Below are 18,595 nucleotides of genomic sequence, written 5' to 3'. Positions count from 1 at the left end.
AAGATATACAAAAGTTCATACCCTGTACAAAGTATATTTTTATAATACATCACAATAAAAGAAATAGTTTTAAAATCTAATCTAAAAAGGAACAGAAGCAAAAAGATGGAAAGGCAAGAGGGGGTGGGGAGACAAAAGAGAAAATGAAAAAAGATAAAAATATTTCTGCTTCTCTGTTTTTCAGCTAAATATAGTATGCCATTAACATCTAATTATTCTATTTTCTATAAGCCATTTTTTTCAATCTTCAAATCCAGATATTGCAAGTTCATTTTCTCTTATGCAAAAAGTCCTTGTATTTCCAGTTCTTAATAAATATCAATAATGATTTTTCTCCGATTAAACACATTAACTTTGTCATCTCAGCTAATAAGTTTATCAAATCTTCTTCAGGAGCAGAAAAAATGAAATCTATGTCACAGCTTGCTGTTCTGTCAAGAAGGTGGAGGCCATCAGAGATGAAGCTGGATCCATTTCAGGAAGTAGTTTTGGAGAGCAGCAGTGTTGATGAATTAAAAGAAAAGGTAAATTACAGAGCAGTCCTATGGAGGGCGGTGGGCGGTGGGGGAAGAGTCATCCAACACCCTACCTGCTAATTGTGGTCAGGGCAGCTTTTGTTCTCTTTGCCTCTCCTATTGACACCAAAACACATTTTTCAACTCAAGAGTCGTCGCATTTATTTATGAGCAACTTCTAAGGATTGCATGCCAGTGGTAGATGGGGGTCAGAGGCAAAAGTGGGCAGAAGAATGTATGTGACTCGAAACTTTTCAGCCATACAGAGGTCAGAGGTTTCTATATGCACACACTTCTTGCTGTCTTCCATTTCAAACAATCAAGAGTGATCAGTCTAAGGATGCATTGTAGCCAGAAAAGAGCACTTGGAAGAGCAAGATGAGTGAGGGATGTGGACTGGGGGGAAAGGATGTGACCTAGGAAAAGTCCCAAGGGCTGAATAGAGAGGCCTGGATTGTTATATTTGGCCCCCGGTTCTGAGTTCCCTGCCCCTTCTGTAGTTAACTGATTAACCCCAACTGGAGGGGAAATTAACTATGGAGCTGTACATCTTTCCATATCCATCCTATGTGATGGTGACCTCTGTTCTTCCCCACCATGGAACTCATTCAACAAACTGAGGCTTAATCCAGACAAGACACATGTTGATGGTGGTTAGTTATGTTGATAGGGGTTGAGAAGGTCACATATCCATGTAAAGATCATACTTGCAGTTCGCCAACAGAGGTTTTGTTTGGTATTTACAAATGACATTCAATATGTGAAAAGCTGCACTTCTTAGGATTTTGTGCTGATTGTGTTATGTCAAGTCTTGACACTTGAAGCCCTGATGTCCCTGGTAGCAAGAAGTAGCTTCTTCTAGATTCAGCTAGCTCGAGGCTTCAACTAGCCTTGGAAATAGCTTGGCCACTGTGATCCATGATTTGGTAGCCCTCCAGTTGGATTACTGTAATGCGTTATATGTGGGGCTGCCCTTGAAGATGACAAGGAAACTTCTGTTAGTACAGTACTTGCTGCCTGTTCATTTCCAAGTCCAAGTATTTTAAAGCTCTAAGCAATTTTGGTCTGAAATGTCTCCTGTCAAGCCATCCTGCCTATATCCTTAAGATGTTTGGGGCCTTTCTCTTGAGTCCTTGGCAGTGTTTTGTATGTATGTACTAAGGAAAAAATTCTTTCTGCAGTGGCAGACATGCTTAAGACATTTTTCTCAGCCCTGCCATTTATGAAGGGTTATGTTGCCTCAATCTTCTTTTTAATTTTTATATTTTGTTGCCTCTGTATAAATTGCATAATGAATATTGTATTGTATTTGTATGTGGAGTAATTTAATGTCTTATTGTATACTATATTCAATGAACATTTAGAAATATTTTAAATAAAACATAAATGCAATTTGTGATAACAAATCTGCTACTTTATCTTCTATTTATCTCTTCATCAAATAAATCTGGCACTGATTTTTTTTTTTAACAGCTTAGTGAAATAAGTGGGATCCTTGTAGAAAACATTGAGTTTGCCAAGGTGAGAATTTTATTTTTCTCTTAATCCTGCAGTGTTTTTTTAGCTTTTAACATGAAAGCCCATTCCTATGCACTAGCTGTTTGACACAAGCGTCTCTGTACTCATACCATAATGGACGGTATGCTAAATCCTCTGTTGTGGGGAGGAGAGTAAATGGCGAGCAGGGGTCTGGATGATGAGCGCTTTCACTGATGGTCTTACTGTATCTGCAGTTGCCCATGTATAGTATGTATCTTCTTGGTGTATAGATGTTCTTTTTGCTAAGGTGCTTTGTTCTTTCCAGGGCAGAGGAACATTTCCATGTGAGATCTCAATTTTAGAAATACATCAGGATTTGGATTGGAATCCTAAGGTTTCAACACTGAATGTATGGCCTCTCTACATCTGTGATGATGGAGCAGTGATTTTTTATAGGTATGCCTTTCTGTTGTTGTTTTTTAAATACATTGAAAAACATAGTAATTGTTTGGTACTAAACCAATAACAAAGTTGAGGCTGCAATTCCCCTCCCCCCCAAAAAAACCCAGTGGGGCAGGAATGGTCAGTGGATTGTGCACTGGCACTCCTTGCAGTCAGCCTGCCCAAGTCTGGTGATCCTGCCAACTCTGATTAAATTAAACTTCGGTGTGTTCTTAACCCTGCTTTCCAGATGTTGCTGTCTGTAGGGAAGCTAGCACATTAGGCACCATACAAGTGTCCTCAGATCTGCTGTGCCCACCACCAGACTTCCAACTAAGTATTGTGTTAAAACACTTTTTGTGCACCGTTGCCACTGTTCAAGTATTGTATGTGCAACTACTGTGGTAACTAAAAGACACAAGTGACAGAGTATGCAGCTCTTTGCAGTTATGCCCGTTCACATACCACCAGTGAAGTACGGACAACTAGGTCTTTTCCTCACCAATTCAACAGTGTATCTGGTCCAAAAATTGGCTCTCACTTCAGATATCTATATCTATTCAGACCAATGTCAAAGTTGATTCTCAAATTGCTTACCGTATCCTTTCAGAGTCTAGGATTGATGAAGTATTGGTGACACCCTGTTTTCAAAATGCAATATTCTTTTCAGACTTCCTAATTTTGCCTCCAGCCTAGCAGTACCCCTTACTTATGGATTTGGGATAGGACTATTGCTTCGGGGGGACCACATGGAGAAAAACTGTCTTTAGCATGCATCTACTACCATGATGTGCCTAGCATTATGCAAAGATTTTTTTAAAAATCTATTGACTATGCCTTAGATTAAAAATGAGCAAGCCCTATTTATTTAAGGTGCATTATTATGGAATTTAAAATTGTTGTATTTCTATAAAAGGGATAAAACTGAAGAAGTGGTGGAATTGACGGAAGAGCAGAGAAATGAGTTAATGAAAAAAGAAAGCAGCAGACTTCAGAAAACTGGACACCGTGTGACCTACTCCCCCCGTAAAGAAAAAGCATTAAAAATATATCTGGATGGAGCACCAAATAAAGATTTGACTCAAGACTGATATTTCAGCATTTTCCCTGGGGAATTTTTTTGTTACATGTGAGAGGTACACTACTACTGTGTAGTGCCGTTATGGCAGGACATTAGGTGTAAAGACACCAGCACTGATTGGTAAAACTGCAGCCCAATCAAGCTCAGTGCCCAGTCAGGTCACTGTTTGATTTGGAATCATGTTGTGCACTATAGTCAAACGTACTGTAAAGATAAAAGGGATGTGCAAATAAACAAAACAAAACAAAAAATGGGGCGGGGAGGGGTAATGAGCAAATCGACCATGTGCACATAGCAGTAGCTAGTAAACTAGCCTCAAACAGGATATTCATAGCTTGATAATAAAAGCTGTGCAAAGGCCATGAATGAATTCTTTTCTGTTTTGTTTCACTGATGCACACATTACCTCATTGAAGATTTCTGAAGTAAATGTGACAGTGGCTTTTTGAAAAGCTCAAGAGTGGAAATGTGATGGAATTGGCAGAATCCAACCCTTAAAAGTTAACATTTTTATCTGAATCTTGTTAAGATTTCTCTTCTACAAAGCAGGACATCTCTGAAGTAAAAAGAATAAATAAATGTATTTTTTAGCAGAAGTTACCATTACCAGCAGATGGTGTTTCATTTTGGAGCAGTGTTGTAACCAATTTTTATTTAGGTTATGAATAACAGGTGACTTCACTGTTCCATTCAGTGTGTAAATACAACTCTGTCCTGAGTTAGCAGAACTACATTTCAGCTGCTTACTATGGTATTTCTCTTCACATATCAATATTCACTGTATACATTTAAAAGTATAGCTGCCTATTTAAATTTGTATTCATTTTGTGTTTGGCAAATGCTGGGTACTTAGATTTGTAATTTTCCCTTGTTACTGAGTTTTTGGGGGTGGGTTTTTGGGTCAGCTACTTATTTTTGTACATTTTTGTTTTTGAGCTCTTACAGGTTTGGATCTTCTAGTACCATTACAAGTCATACTTTACTTTTCTTTGGAGTTGATCATAGTTTTTATATGTAGCTTTTTAAAAAGTTGGACATCTCCCAGTATAAATTATCCAGTAGTTCAGGAGTGGTACAGATTGATGCAGTAAACATGATTTCATTTGCAAAGCTTAGACAAGTAAGATTTTGCTTTGCTATGTTCTTAAGATCAATTACAAACAATTCTATAGAAGGTTGTCCTTTTTTTCAGAAATACCATCTAATTTATATCAATAAAAGGTTTTGGTAAACTTTTCCATGCCAGATGCTGTTTACAACAATGAACATGCCAATAAAACATTTGTTCATTCTGTTATTTTAATAACATTTCTCTGGACTTCTTTTAATACTGAAAATATTTCATCTAGTGTTCATGATACCAAGTTTTTCTTTTTGGATTTAACTTTCAAACTAAAGGTCTACTTAAAAGTATGCAGCCTGCAGAAATTATCAATGCCCTGCAGCAATTATGGAAGAAAGTCACATGCAGCTTGGTGTCAGTCCTATGCTTTCAACATGCAGTTTTGAGACAAGGGTTTCAAGTTGCAATTCAGAGTGCTGCAAGAGCCAGATCAATCACCTTTTTTAAAAATGGTGATGCTAGGCTGCAGGGCTGAACCAAATAAGGAACAAAATGATGTTCCAAGTAATTTGAGCATCAGATTTCAAACCCACCTTCCTGTTGCTATTTAAGTGTTATAACAGACTTACGATCTTTAAATAGTTGAGTGAGGGGAGGGGAGAGCAAGGACTTGGTTCAAGAAGGTAGCTTTCTTACAGCCAATTAGGGATGGGTATGGACTGGACTGGACAAACTGCTATTGCCAGGCATGCAGGTGCATTCTATGTGGGGGAAATGACTGCAGAAGTTAAGTATTACATGTTACATCTCACAACCAGATGCTTTTAAAGAGTATGGTCTCTTGCAAACTCCCCTTTTCTGACTATGCCTGCTTTGAAATTAACACATTTTGGAGGTTTCTGCATAGATATTGAATTGGCATTTTGATAGTTATCTGGCAGCTGCACTCTGTCTTGGCATCTTTTTAAAAAAGGGGTTTCAGTACCTTCCTTAGAAAACATGAAGAGACTGCCCTTAGCTGTAATATAGAATAAAGTTACCTGCCACAGTATATGTAACTCAGCTTTGACATAGAGTCAATTCCCCTTTTTTCTCTTTCATACTGGAGCGGGCTGGGTTCTGTTTCCACTCTAGCCTCCAAATGCAAGAGTTCCACCTATAATCTACTATGTGCTAAATATTATCTGTAGTGATGTTATTTGAAATAGGGCTGCCAGACATCCAGATTTTCCTGGCCATTACCAGGATTTTAAAGGCAGAATTTACATCTGGGGGAAATTTCTGAAAGGCGGCACTTTGTCCTGGATCTTAGGCAAGTCAATAGAAAAAACCACATTTTTCTGGCATTTTTGTAACGAAAAACCTTAACAACTTTGGGGTCTTCTTAAAGCTTAAAAGGTCTCACAACAGGTTTAGGATAAATTACTTGTGAAGTTTGGACCTGGTGGTTCTTAGCATTATTCCGGGAGGGGCGTGACTGCTGGAGCAGGTGAGCCTATTGGTCATATCACCAGGTAAGGGCTGCAATAGATAATACTAGGAGAGGGGCTCATTACTAGATTGTGCCCATTACTAGGGAAGATAGTAGGATCCAGGTGCCTTTTTTCAAACCATACTGCTTTATTGTAAATGCTCAATAGCAAATATGCATTGTATATAAAACATACATGCCTTCTAGAACTTGCTTCTAGAATGGGATAAAATAGCTATCTAGAGGAATGATTACTATCAATTTGATGTTAAAGTTTCACCCCACTCAGATCTTTGTTAGAAATGCTTTTTACTAATTATTGCTAAATTACATGCTACACTGACTATTCTCATCTTTTATACCTCAAGTCCCTGTAGTTGCTGTTTTTCAAAAATACACAGTTACAGCAGTGTCATTAGTTATATTTTAAAAGACTGAATAAAAACAATGCCCAGTCCAAAAATCAAGAAGGCTCTTGACAAATTTTGAAAAAACAAGCAACATATACATAAAATGCAGAGCTCAAACCACCACCAATAATCATAAATAGACTTAAATTAATCTATCCATCAACAAGTTCAAATCATGCCTTGTTTAAAACTCAAACTTGTTCACAAAAGTGTCCATTGACAACTTTCGACATTTTAGTGTAGAATTGGTTTGAGCTTGAAAAGAGAAAACCTCATCTGATCATGCAAGGGCAGAAGAAGATAACTATGTAGAATATACTCTCAATTATTGCACTTATATCCAGTAGTGAAAAGGGGTGCAAGTTTAGAGTTATCAAACAAGACACTATCTAAATTGCTAGAATGGTGAGTGTGACTAACTTGCTTAACTACTTTACATTTCATCTCCAAAAATCAGATCCAGTTTCTTTGGATCAGTTAAGTCTTCATCCAAACCTTCCTGTACTTCTGTAATCAATCTCTCTCCATAGTCGCCAGGAATGTGTGAGGTTACAAAATCCAGAAGTGATATTTCATCCACTGGTAAAGGCTTCTCCTCATTTTGGGTCTTATTGAAAGAGAGTTCACACAGAGAATCACTGCTATGCCTGTTGAGAAAGTTGTGCATTTCTCTTAGATAAGTTGTACAGGTGCCTATGCAAGCATGCATACAAGTGTGAGAAACCAGTCCAAAATGTAATTTGCTTCAGGCTATGAAGCATTTTAAAAGTAGCCGGAACATGTACCCTTAAAATGCAATGGTCCTGTTTGCAATTCTGTCTTTGGATATATCCAAAAGTAGACCAGCGCTACTGAAAATTCTTTCCATTATCCCTGATCTCTGAAATGATAACCCTTCTTTTGCCACTGTTCAGTTAGGGTCAAAAGAAAGGCAAATCTGATATATTCATGGCATTTATGTCCTATGGAAATTAGGTTTCGGTTTTTTAATACTCTTTAGCTCCACTTGAACTGAAGACAAACTTAACCACTTAACCACAGAGGCTTGAGTTAGTCTTGAGTAATTTGTGCCCTTGATTTAAGCCTGAACAAGTAGGATTGTATTCTTAAGTTTCTTGGGAAGATGAGACCTGGTCCACCCCAAAAATTAGCAGTCAAGTATTTTTGCAGTGTGCACATTCAGCCCCCAGCCTGGTACCCTCCATATATTTGGACTAACTCCTGTCAAGATCTGACAACTGGCCATGCTGGCAGAGACTGAGTTAAAAGCCCAGTAACATCTGGAAAGCCACAGGCAGGGAAGGCTTGTCTAGGAAGTCGCGTGTCCAGAAAATGGGTTTATTATCAGTGAAAAATGAGGTGTGCACACACGATCTGCTCCTGCTCTTGCTGTGAAAAATAATCAATTTCCCTACCTCTGCATCTGACAAATGAATCCATGTGCACATGGGCAGCGATCGAGGGCTCCATCCGGCTCCAGCTCCCATGTAATTAGGTTAAGAAGCCTGTTTGAGGGATCATAGCAAGGTTCTCTCTCTCCAGGTAATGGGGTGCACACAGGGAACAGAAGGTCTGTAGTAAAAATTGGAAAATCCAGTAAAACGTCTGACCTCTTCAGTTTCACATGCAGAATATGTGCAGGTTGAATGTGTAAAATAAGGAATATATACATACATATAAATTTGCCTAATATTAAATATAAGACAAGCTGAGTTTGCATAGCAATGTCAGTCCTTTTCCTTCCAACAAATTCTAAGGGTTCACCTAGAAAAACTTTTTTAATTCACTTAATTAAGTTACAAGGACACAATACACTACTAATGACAAATAGATCCACAGGAATCCTAACCCTAATCAATATAGCACATGTATTTAGTCATATGTGTACCATCTTGCTTTCAAGGCCTTAAAACAAGCCTTTAGTGCTCTCAGAACAAAAGGCTGCATATCTCCATCCTGAAAACCAAATTCACTTATTGCACATTCTTGTGATAAAGGGTGGTGTTCTACTCAGAAGAAATTAATACTATTAGCATACCATTAGCAGTTAGTAATCTCAACACAGCATGTCCTGCTCAAGGTATGAGCAAAAAGATAAACATGATGTCTAGGATTATTTGAAAAGAACCGATATGTTCATCTTAGGGAAATGGGAGCTAATTTGCTTATTAACAGATATCAACGTTATCAGCATCTATTCTATGTAAGATGCTTCAATTACCTTTATCTTGTTTCTTTACAGTACCTTGTTTCATTCCATTACAGCTGTTTGAGATCAATGCTAATCCTATTTTACAGATGGCAGAGGACTAAGAGCTAGTGGGAACACTTGCTACCAACATACCATATAGTGATAATTTGTATGGGAAATCTCTTCCTCTTTCATGGGAAATCTCTTCCTCTTTCATACTGGGTGACCATGAGAAAAAAGCCACAAGACAGTAAGCTGCCCTCTGGACATCCAATGAGATCACGGAAGGGCAGGGACTTGGACTGAGGTGAAAGTGTATAGGACTATGCTACCTCTCCAATTTAAGTTCAGGAAGACTTTCCCAGTGCCTAGTTCTCATTTTCATACTCTTGACAATGGGAGCTTTTCCTCAAAAGCATTGTAAAATGTCTAAAGCAGAGCCTCAAGAAACACAACCTCCCATATCAACCACCTTGCAAATACAAAGTAGACTGAAAGGAGTTTCAAGATTAAGAAAACTGCTGTTAGTTGACAGGAAATCTCGCACAAATCATCCAGAGGTGTGTTGTTGTTTTTTAAGTACTATTTTTATAGCATCATGCTCAGTTGTCAAGCACACTGCTTTACCATTTGGCCAAATTTTGTATTATACAAGATGTGCATTTTATGGATTATTCTCTGCCACAGACTTCTCCTACACATAAATATATACCAGCCTCCCCCAATCTGCTGTGCTCCAGTTGTTTTGGAGTACAACTCTTTGTCTATGTCCAAAGTAAGATGAAGAACAAGCAAGTGGTAGGAGGCAGCTGCAGCCCAATATAGGAAAAGAGGTAGTAAGGGAACACCTAGCTACTTCAAATGAATTCAAATCTCCAGGGCCTGATGAGCTGCAGCCAAGGGTACTAAAGCAGCTTGTGGATGTAATTTCAGAGCCTTTGTCTATTATCTTTGAGAATTCTTGGAGAACAGGTGAGGTCCCTACAGACTGGAGGTGGGCAAATGTTGTCCCCATCTTCAAAAGGAGAGGGGGGAGAAGTCCCAGGTAACTACTGACCGGTGAGCTTGACATCGATACTGGGGAAGGTCCTAGAACAGATCATTCAACAGTCAGTCTGTGAGCATTTAAAAAAGGATGCTGTGATTACTAAACCTAGCATCGGTTTCCTCAAAAATAAGTCATATCAGACCAATCTGATTAGATTTTTTTTTAAAATGGAATTGCAAACTTGGAGTATCAGGGAAATGCTGTGGACATAGTGTATCTTTATTTCAGTAAGGTTTTTGACAAAGACTCCCATGGTGTTCTCACAAGGAAGCTGGTAAAATGTGAGTTGAAAGAGAACTGTTAGGTGGATTTGTAGCTGGTTGACTGACCAAACCCAAAGAGTACTCATTAATGATTCCTCGTCATCCTAGAAAAAGGTGACAAGTGAGGTGCCACAGGGTTCTGTCCTGGGCTTGTTGTTGTCTTTAGAAATGACATATAAAGAAATTGAGGGGATGCTCATCTAATTTGCAGATGACACCAAACTAGGAGGGGTAGCTAATGATGCAGAAAACAGAATCGGAATTCAAAATGACCGTAACAGATTGGAGAACTGGGCACAAGCTAAAAAAATGAATTTCAATAGGAACAAATGTAAGGTTCTACACTTAGGCAGGAAGAACCAGATGCATAAAAATAGGATGGGGGACACCTGGTTTACTAGAAGTACATGTGAAAAGGATCTAGGGGTCTTGGTGAAACACAAGCTTAACATGAGTCAACAGCAGCAAAAAAAAGTTAATGCTATTCTAGGCTGCATCAACAGAAGTATAGTGTCCAGATCAAGGGAAGTAATAGTACCACTGGTGGCGCTGTGGGTTAAACCACAGAGCCTAGGACTTGCCGATCAGAAGGTCGGCGGTTCGAATCCCTGTGACGGGGTGAGCTCCCGTTGCTCGGTCCCTCTCCTGCCAACCTAGCAGTTTGAAAGCACATCAAAGTGCAAGTAGATAAAGATGTACCACTCCGGCGGGAAGGTAAACGGCGTTTCTGTGTGCTGCTCTGGTTTGCCAGAAGTGGCTTAGTCATGCTGGCCACATGACCTGGAAGCTGTACGCCGGCTCCCTTGGCCTATAGAGCGAGATGAGCGCCGCAACCCCAGAGTCGGCCATGACTGGACCTAATGGTCAGGGGTCCCTTTACCTTTACCTTTATTCTGCCTTACTCAGACCATACTTGGAATATTGTGTCCAATTCTGAGCACCACAAGCTGGAACATGTGCAGAGGAAGGCAAACAAGTTGATCAAGGGTCTGGAAACTAAGTCTTATGAGGAGTGCTTGAAGGCGCCTGGAAAAGAGTCTGAGAGGCGATATGACAGCCGTCTTCAAATAACTTAAGGGCTGTCACATGGAGGAGGGGCATGCTTGTTTTCTCCTGCTCTGGAGGGTAGGACTCAAACCAATGGCTTCAAGTTGCAAGAAAGGAGATTCCAACTAAAGATTCAGAAAAACTTTCTGACGGTAAGAGCTGTTCAGCAGTGGAACAGACTCCCACGAGAGGTGGACTCTCCTTCCATGGAGGTTTTTAAGCAGAGGTTGGATGGTCATCTGTCATGGATGCTTTAGCTGAGATTCCTGCATTGCAGGGGCTGGACTAGAATACCCTTAGGTCCTTTCCAGCTCTAAGATTCTATTATTCTTGCATGCCGCCTTTCGCCAGAAAGCAGGAGGAGGACAACGACCGGGAGCAGGGCCGTCTTTAGCAGATGCAGAGGCTTGGGAGGGAAGCCTCTGTGGGGATCGCTCTCCTCCTGCAGAGGCTTGGGAAGGAAGTTGCACACCCGCCAGCCATATAGTTGGCGGGGCGCAGCTGGCGTGTGTGCAGGGAAAGAGGAGGCTGCCGGCAAAGCCCGTGCAGCTCCCCCACTCACTAGGGTGCCCCTGAGAGGCCAGTGCCCTGGCGCAACGAACCACTAAGACCAATGGGAAAGATGGCTCTGATCTTGAAGGTTGGTGAAGAGCAATATACAGTGGAAATGCAAGCTCACACACTGAAGTAGTTTCTTGCTTGGCCTCTCGTGCAAGGGAAAGAATAGGAACAACAGCAGAAAATGATGTAGTGGCTGACCTTTTGAAAATGCACAACACATTCCAGGATTGCAGTCTTTCTGGTTTTCACAAATCGTTCCATTTTCTCCTTTTGAGGCAGCTTTCACGCACTCACCCCAGACGCAGAGTTGATGTCCACAACACTCCACATCTCGAGAGCATTGCTTAGGAAAGAAAAATAAACACACACATGCTGAATTGGTTCTTAATCATCATGGGACACACAACATCATAAATACAGTCAATATAACCTGGCTACAGTAACCTGCATCGGGCATGAACGTCTTCATAGACCTGCATTAAACAATCCCACTGACCTAAATTCTGAAAGTCCACACTATCACTGCATCAGTAATTCTGTAACAGCTTAAAATAAAAACATGTCGCATTGCCTAAGAAACACACCAACACAAACCACAAAGAAAAAACAGATATAGTGGGGTGACATGCTCCTGATCAAAATGTAGCTAAGTCTGGTTTACTGTAATGTGCTCTATGTGGGACGGTTCTTGAATACTTTTTGGAAGCTGGTGTAGACCAATGGCACAAGCTAGGGTTCAAAAAAATCCAAAAGTAAAGAGGATAAAGGACACCTTTGTAAAGTACCCTATTATAGTTTATCTGAATAAACCTATTTTGGCTATTAGTTTAAAGGTTGGACTTAAATGTAGAATCCTGTTCCTGTGAAAAATCCGGTTATGTTTTCCACCATGCTGAAAAGGGTATTTCCTGTCATTACATTTAAGGCTCACATATAAACAATTAAAACCATATGTTTCCAATTTAAGTTGAGAGTTCAGCAGGCATTTCATCAATACTTTACCACCTTCACTCTGGTTTTCTTGTACTTAAAATAAATAGGGCCTGTACTCTACCAGTCCCTATTACTCACATTACCTAGGCATCACACAATCAACATAGTTCCATTATATAACTTCAGCCTGCCTGCCACGTTAAGAAGAGCTAGATGGGGGGAAGGGGGATGCAATGCTCACTGTGTGTTGAGTTTTGCAAACATGACACCGGTACTCCAAGCCAGAGAATTCACAGTATTTTCCTGTCTCACAGTCCTCATCAATAATGCACTCCTGAGAAAAGAAATGACATACCTTTGGTAAGTATAGAAGAAATAGTTGCTGCGATAACACCACATGCAGCTAAGATTTACTAGTAGCAGACTGGGACACTGCGGTCCTACACATTGCTTTGTGCAAAGTTATGCGGTCAACCTATTACTTGAAAGTAAAGAATATCCTTTTGCAATCACATACAGTACATGCAGAGTTGCGCCAAACTTTGTCCCACGTCACAGAAAACAGCAAAACAATTCTGTGTTGACCTCCCTGGATGAACTCATTCAGTAACACTAGATCAATATATTATGTCAGGTCATATCAAAGAGCTGCTACAAATGGTACATAAGAGTCCAACATCTTACACAGCAGTAAGAAAGGGGCAGACAAGTAAAAAAGTGATGGACATATTTCAGGCTGAACTGGATTCCTAGCTGGATTCCTTTCATCAGTTTCTCAAAAGAGTACATGACTTCCGCAAAAGGTTGAACACAAGATTTTATTGCAAAGCAGTTTATTGCGTGTTTAAATTTGACATCTTCCTTGTTTTCTAGGCTTGGGGAAGATTTCAGTTTCAGACATTTTCAAAAAAAACTAGCAGCCAGCACACTGAAGGATTAATATCTTAGAAATATTGCCATGGACCTCATCAGATGTATTCTAGCTTAAATACTTTCCAAGTACTTTTGCAGACAGTATAAGCTGCGGAATGTTGTGGAAAAAGGCAAAGAGCCACTTATACCACTATAATTATATAAATGGTTATAGTGCTATACCAAGAAGAATGTTGAAATCACAAATCATAAGAATGCTTCCTCCTCATTTCTTGGCTATGTAGTTGGCACCTTACTGACTTATAAGTCATGCTGACTATGGAAATCAATGGACTTAAATTACTTGAGACCATTGACTTCAATGGGTCTACCCAAAATACACTTAATGTTCCATATCACTCTTAGAGTACAGAGCTGTGATTAACAGGAGAGTGCCTAAATTAGGCTTGATACAACTAATATTTTAACAACTCACTGTATTAAAATAGAACCACTCTTTGCTGTAGTGGTCACTGGGCCAGTGTGTGCATTTTGAATTTTAAGAAATGTTGTGGGTACCAGCCACAAATGGCCGCCATGGAGGGGCACTGCATGACACAAAGTGGTTGCCGTGGTAGCATGACATAACAAAAGGCATACACCCCTCCATTAGCCATCCCCCAATCAATGGGGAAAAAACATCTGCATCTAGGACTGCCAACAGGATTTCCTGGCGGAGGTACACTGTATGTGGATTGGGCCTCCTACACCCTCATCCCCACCCCTCACAATCTGTTGGCAAGAGCTGCTGCTTATGTACCTATATTTACTTAGCCTAGCCTACCTCACAGGGCTGTTGCAAAGATAAAGGGGGGAAAGGGAGGATAATGTAACACAACCTTGAGCTCCTGTGTGGGGTGGGTAGCAAGGTAGAAACATATAATATCATTCACAGATAATGTTGAGAAAGCAAGAAAAGCAGTTTTCTTGCTTTAACAGCATTGTTTCATTGTCTCAACAAATAGTATTTCATTGTCTGACTCAGTCCCTTTGTATCTGCGGTGGGCAGACTGTGGTATAGTTTAATCTCAAAAAAAAAAAAAAGGAGAAAGAAAAAAAAGAAAAAGAAAGAAAGAAAGCTTGAAGTTCCAAAACAAGTTAGTTGTCAAGAACTGCCAACTTTCCACACTGATTACAAGTCATGCTTCGTTAGAGAGGCCTGTTAATTTTAAAATATAAGAAGGCAGGGAACCCCCTTTGAGTTTGTCAACAACCTTCAGAATAAGTCCTGATTCTGAGCAGCTAAACTCGCCTAATATTAGAAGCTTGTTTAAATGGGTCTCAGATTCCAAGAGCAGCAACTTTGGCCTCAAGAACCCAGAATTCAAGACTTACCAGTCACAATGGATTGTACACTCTTCTTATGCTAGGTGGAATTGTGTTTTCAAAGGCTCTCTTTTATGAGGAAAAGAACACTTGTGTAATTCTATGAAATAGACTACATTAAATTCTGATAAGCTATATAAGCTGCCTATAAGGAAGTCAACATGAGAGCAGTTCACAAGCACTTGAGACTTTGACTAACAAGACTTGAGGTCAACTCCGCCAGAAAACTCAGTTTCCCTCACTGGCACCCAGGCTGTTTCCTTTTGCATTATCTTGTACAAAAATAAATTGTAAATTGCACCAAAACTTTGTATGTAACCTTCATCTACCCCAGGTCTGCTTTTGCTACTATATAAAATAACTTTTAGAAAATACTTGAAGAGCTGCAAATAGACAAATGTCTTCTATAGTGCATGCAGCTTCTCTATGCCAACAGCTTATTTAAAGCTATGATAGGTATCCATGGGAAATCTGACTTGGAGAGTCAGAGATCAGGGAGAGATGGGGAGAAGGCTGACCATAAGTCTATAATCTATCTACTGGGTAGACATAGTAAATGCACAACTGTGAAGACTGCGCATTCTCTATCTGTAGTAAAAGAGGAGAAAAATCTTGAGGGAAAATGTTCTGTCTTGTCAGGCAGATTCAGAATTGTAAGTTAATGTTTTTATTCATTCAGGTTTTACATAATTTTATTAAAGTTTGCATAAATTCAATTTCATTTTAGAATTTCTTTAAAGTGGGACTTTTTAAAAAAGGGTCATTCTGCACTATGCCGGAGAAGCTCAGCACTTTCAGGCTTGTCTATAGTTTTACGTACGTGGGTCAGAATTACCTTCTACTGACGTTACCTTGTGTCATGCAAGAAGGATTCATACAGAGCCACCTTACATAACTAATTTTTAATACGTTGTGACTTAAAGGTCTGGCCTACATTATCTTCTGTTGTTGCAAGCTGCATCAGAACTTTCCATGACTCACCACTGAGCTGTGCTTATGAAACACTCTTTCTAAAAAGCAAACTGTCTCTCAAGTAGTGTTGTGGAGCATTCTGGAAAACTGTGGGAGAATTTGTTCTCTCCTTTGAACATTAGAAGCGCTTAGTGTTCCAGGGACAGATGAAGGCACTGCATATGCAAGATCTGTCAGACTGCATTCTTGGTATTCAAGAATATTTTGGGTCCAGGCTAACTGAAACATCAACTACCCAAGAAAACCTGGTTGTTTTCTACTGGTCTTGCAACTTCTATGGCAGGGATGGGAAATGCACGGCCCTCTGGATGTTGTTGCACTCCAAGTCCCATCTGTTCCAGCAACAATGGGCAAACGCCAGCGATGATGTGAATTCAACATCTGGAGGACCATAGGTTCACCTTTTTTCCACTGGAATGTTTCCAAGTGCAACAGAACTACCATGCAGATTTTTGTCATGAATTATTTTGACAGGACGAAGGAAAAGCTCAGATCCGCAGTGAATAAAATGTTGATTTGGTGGCACTATTCTTCTGGATTGCATTCCTGACAACAGCTAGCAGTGACTCAGCCTTCCAGCTCAAACACTCATTAGCAAAAGATGCTGAAAAAACCCCCTGAAAGTCTTAATCAGAAAAAGGGAACAAATAAGATTTTATCTAGCTGACATAAAAAGCTTAACTTTATCCAAGTGGTTCCAGTTTATATTAGTCATTCCTCTAGGCTTCTTTCTCATGCACTCACTGGATTCAGCTGGACTGAGAGGATAACACACACACACACACACACACACACAAACACACAGACACACAGCCTAGTTTACCCCATCAGCATTTACTTATTGTGCATTCATGGACCTGATCCATGTGTGGTGTGGGAGCTTCTTATTTAGGGCAATGAGATTTGATAGAGTTCCCGCTTAAGTTCATTTATTGCACTGGGTCTACTCTGGGCTTGACTTAGTTGGCTATCACCTATATGCTTTAAAATTTCTACTGTGCTTTCATGGTTTGGTTTGGTTTGGTTCTGTTTTATATTGATTTGTTTTAGTTGATTATCAGTCCCCCTTGGAGTGAACTACTGCAGGCTAGGGCATTTTAACAAATTAACAAACCAAACAACCTATAACTCAATTTAGCGTGCCAGCATTCTTTTTGATGGGCTATAGCAGCTGCAGGTTGCAATATTGTTTACACCTGCTGATTTGATTTGGGATCAGCAATAAGCAGCAAATGATGAGTACGTGGAAACTGAAGTGTCATCTTCCCACATCCATCTCCATCACATCATGAATATACTGCATGAGCCAAGAGCTTCCAGCACTTCTGTATCATCCCACTCACCATACTCCCAGTTTATACCCATAAATTTTCAAAACCAAGTGACATTTTATACTTTCCCCACCCTTTAACACTGGACAGAGACAATGCTTCCAAAAGGCTGAAGACTCATAGGTAAGACTGCAGACACAGAGGCTATGGGGCTTTGCTTCTTAGTGCACCTCTTTTGGGGAATTTCTTCAAAAGCAATTCTAGTAACTTACGTTCCCAAAGACAAGGCTCGCATACAATTAACTAGGGGGCTAATGTTTTATATCGTCCAGTATATGTTAGGACTTGAAGCAAGGAGCAGATGCCCAGCAGCCTAGCTTTATACATTCAGATGCTTAGCATACAACAAGAGGGTTTTTCTCAGACTTCTGGTAAGTTTCTTCAACCCAATACAAATTGACTAAGGAATGACACGCACCACACATTTAAAGCACAGATTTAATTGTTTTGCCTGCTGGCTCTTTATTCTTTATTTTAGAATTATCATATTTTAATATTCTTTTATTAGCTGCCTTGCACTTATGTAGGGTAATATGTAATTTAAGTATTTTAAATAAAGTATATTTACTAGTAACACCAGTGTATAAGCCTGCACCGTCTTCAAGGCTGCATCATCACTTATTGCTATCAATTATCTTTTGAGGCTTTCCAATATTTGTTTCAGAATTCCTCTGATGAAAAACAAAACAAACATGGACTATGATCCACAATTTCAAAGCAATAAAAGTTCCATAAAATTAAAAGTATACATTGCTCCAGACTGAAAATCTGAGAAATTATTTTAAACTTTGTCAATATTAAATGTAGGTTTAAGAAAATACACAAGTGGCACCACAATGGATAGCCACAATTTATTCAGCTCCATCAGCTCACAGCTCAAGTTCATAAAATTCTTGGATGAAAGCCTAATATCCATCTTAGTGCCATCAATCGCAGCTGAAATCTGAGTAAGGTAGAGTTGGTCTGAGTATGTAAATGGCGCCTCTTCAACAACACAGCACCTTCCAAGAACTGGATTCTGGTGCCAGTACTGGCAAAAAGCCCAGTTCCTGTTCTAGGGACTAGGAATAGATATTTTCACTTGGGGGCCAGAAAGGACATCAGCTGAGCTGTCACCAAAATGGGAGTGTGAAATATGCTCTTCTGTGAGGGGAGTGCTAAAATAAGGCTTTGCTTCTATTATCTTTGTGTCCATGTTATTTAAAGCAACATTTTAAAAGCTATATGGACTTCAAATGGGTTTTCTTCTAAAAGCACGAGACTTGGGCAATTTTTTCAACCGCTGTATTTAATGTCAGCTAGAATTTTACCTACTAATAGCAAAGCAAGTCAGAGGAGGGAATAAGCCAAAAACCACAACAGAACATTTGTCCTCCCCTGCATGATGCCATGGCTCAGGTATCAAGTGATCTGATGGTTTTAACTCTGGCCTAGCTAATGGGATGCACAGTGACAATTACCTTAGCAGAATGCAAGCACGGTACAACACAACCTTTGTGCAAACTGGGCAAGTCAGACTACAATGCATGCAGGATTTGCCAAAAGTTTGCA

The 18,595-nt window shown here is 39.8% G+C and overlaps 2 protein-coding genes across 6 annotated transcripts in view; one reads left to right on the top strand and one right to left on the bottom strand.

The window, feature by feature from the left end:
• USP47 (ubiquitin specific peptidase 47) overlaps positions 1-4,822 on the top strand; it is a 50,348-nt gene extending 45,526 nt beyond the window's left edge. For all 3 annotated transcript variants that reach the window (XM_081199164.1, XM_081199163.1, XM_081199165.1), the window contains 4 exons: positions 394-524; positions 1,989-2,036; positions 2,320-2,450; positions 3,352-4,822. In XM_081199164.1, the coding sequence (XP_081055290.1) occupies positions 394-524; positions 1,989-2,036; positions 2,320-2,450; positions 3,352-3,526 (485 nt within the window). In that variant the 3' untranslated portion in view covers positions 3,527-4,822. The remainder of the gene's footprint in view (positions 1-393; positions 525-1,988; positions 2,037-2,319; positions 2,451-3,351) is intronic.
• A 1,357-nt stretch (positions 4,823-6,179) lies between these two features.
• DKK3 (dickkopf WNT signaling pathway inhibitor 3) overlaps positions 6,180-18,595 on the bottom strand; it is a 29,502-nt gene continuing 17,086 nt past the window's right edge. For all 3 annotated transcript variants that reach the window (XM_081183849.1, XM_081183850.1, XM_081183851.1), the window contains exons 5-8: positions 12,745-12,837; positions 11,769-11,913; positions 7,876-8,032; positions 6,180-7,107 (exon numbers count right to left, since the gene is read on the bottom strand). In XM_081183849.1, the coding sequence (XP_081039975.1) occupies positions 6,894-7,107; positions 7,876-8,032; positions 11,769-11,913; positions 12,745-12,837 (609 nt within the window). In that variant the 3' untranslated portion in view covers positions 6,180-6,893. The remainder of the gene's footprint in view (positions 7,108-7,875; positions 8,033-11,768; positions 11,914-12,744; positions 12,838-18,595) is intronic.

Source organism: Podarcis bocagei, assembly GCF_964188305.1.
Source record: "Podarcis bocagei genome assembly, chromosome: 1".
Classification (NCBI taxonomy): domain Eukaryota; kingdom Metazoa; phylum Chordata; class Lepidosauria; order Squamata; family Lacertidae; genus Podarcis; species Podarcis bocagei.
This window is presented reverse-complemented; position numbering and strand designations above follow the sequence as displayed.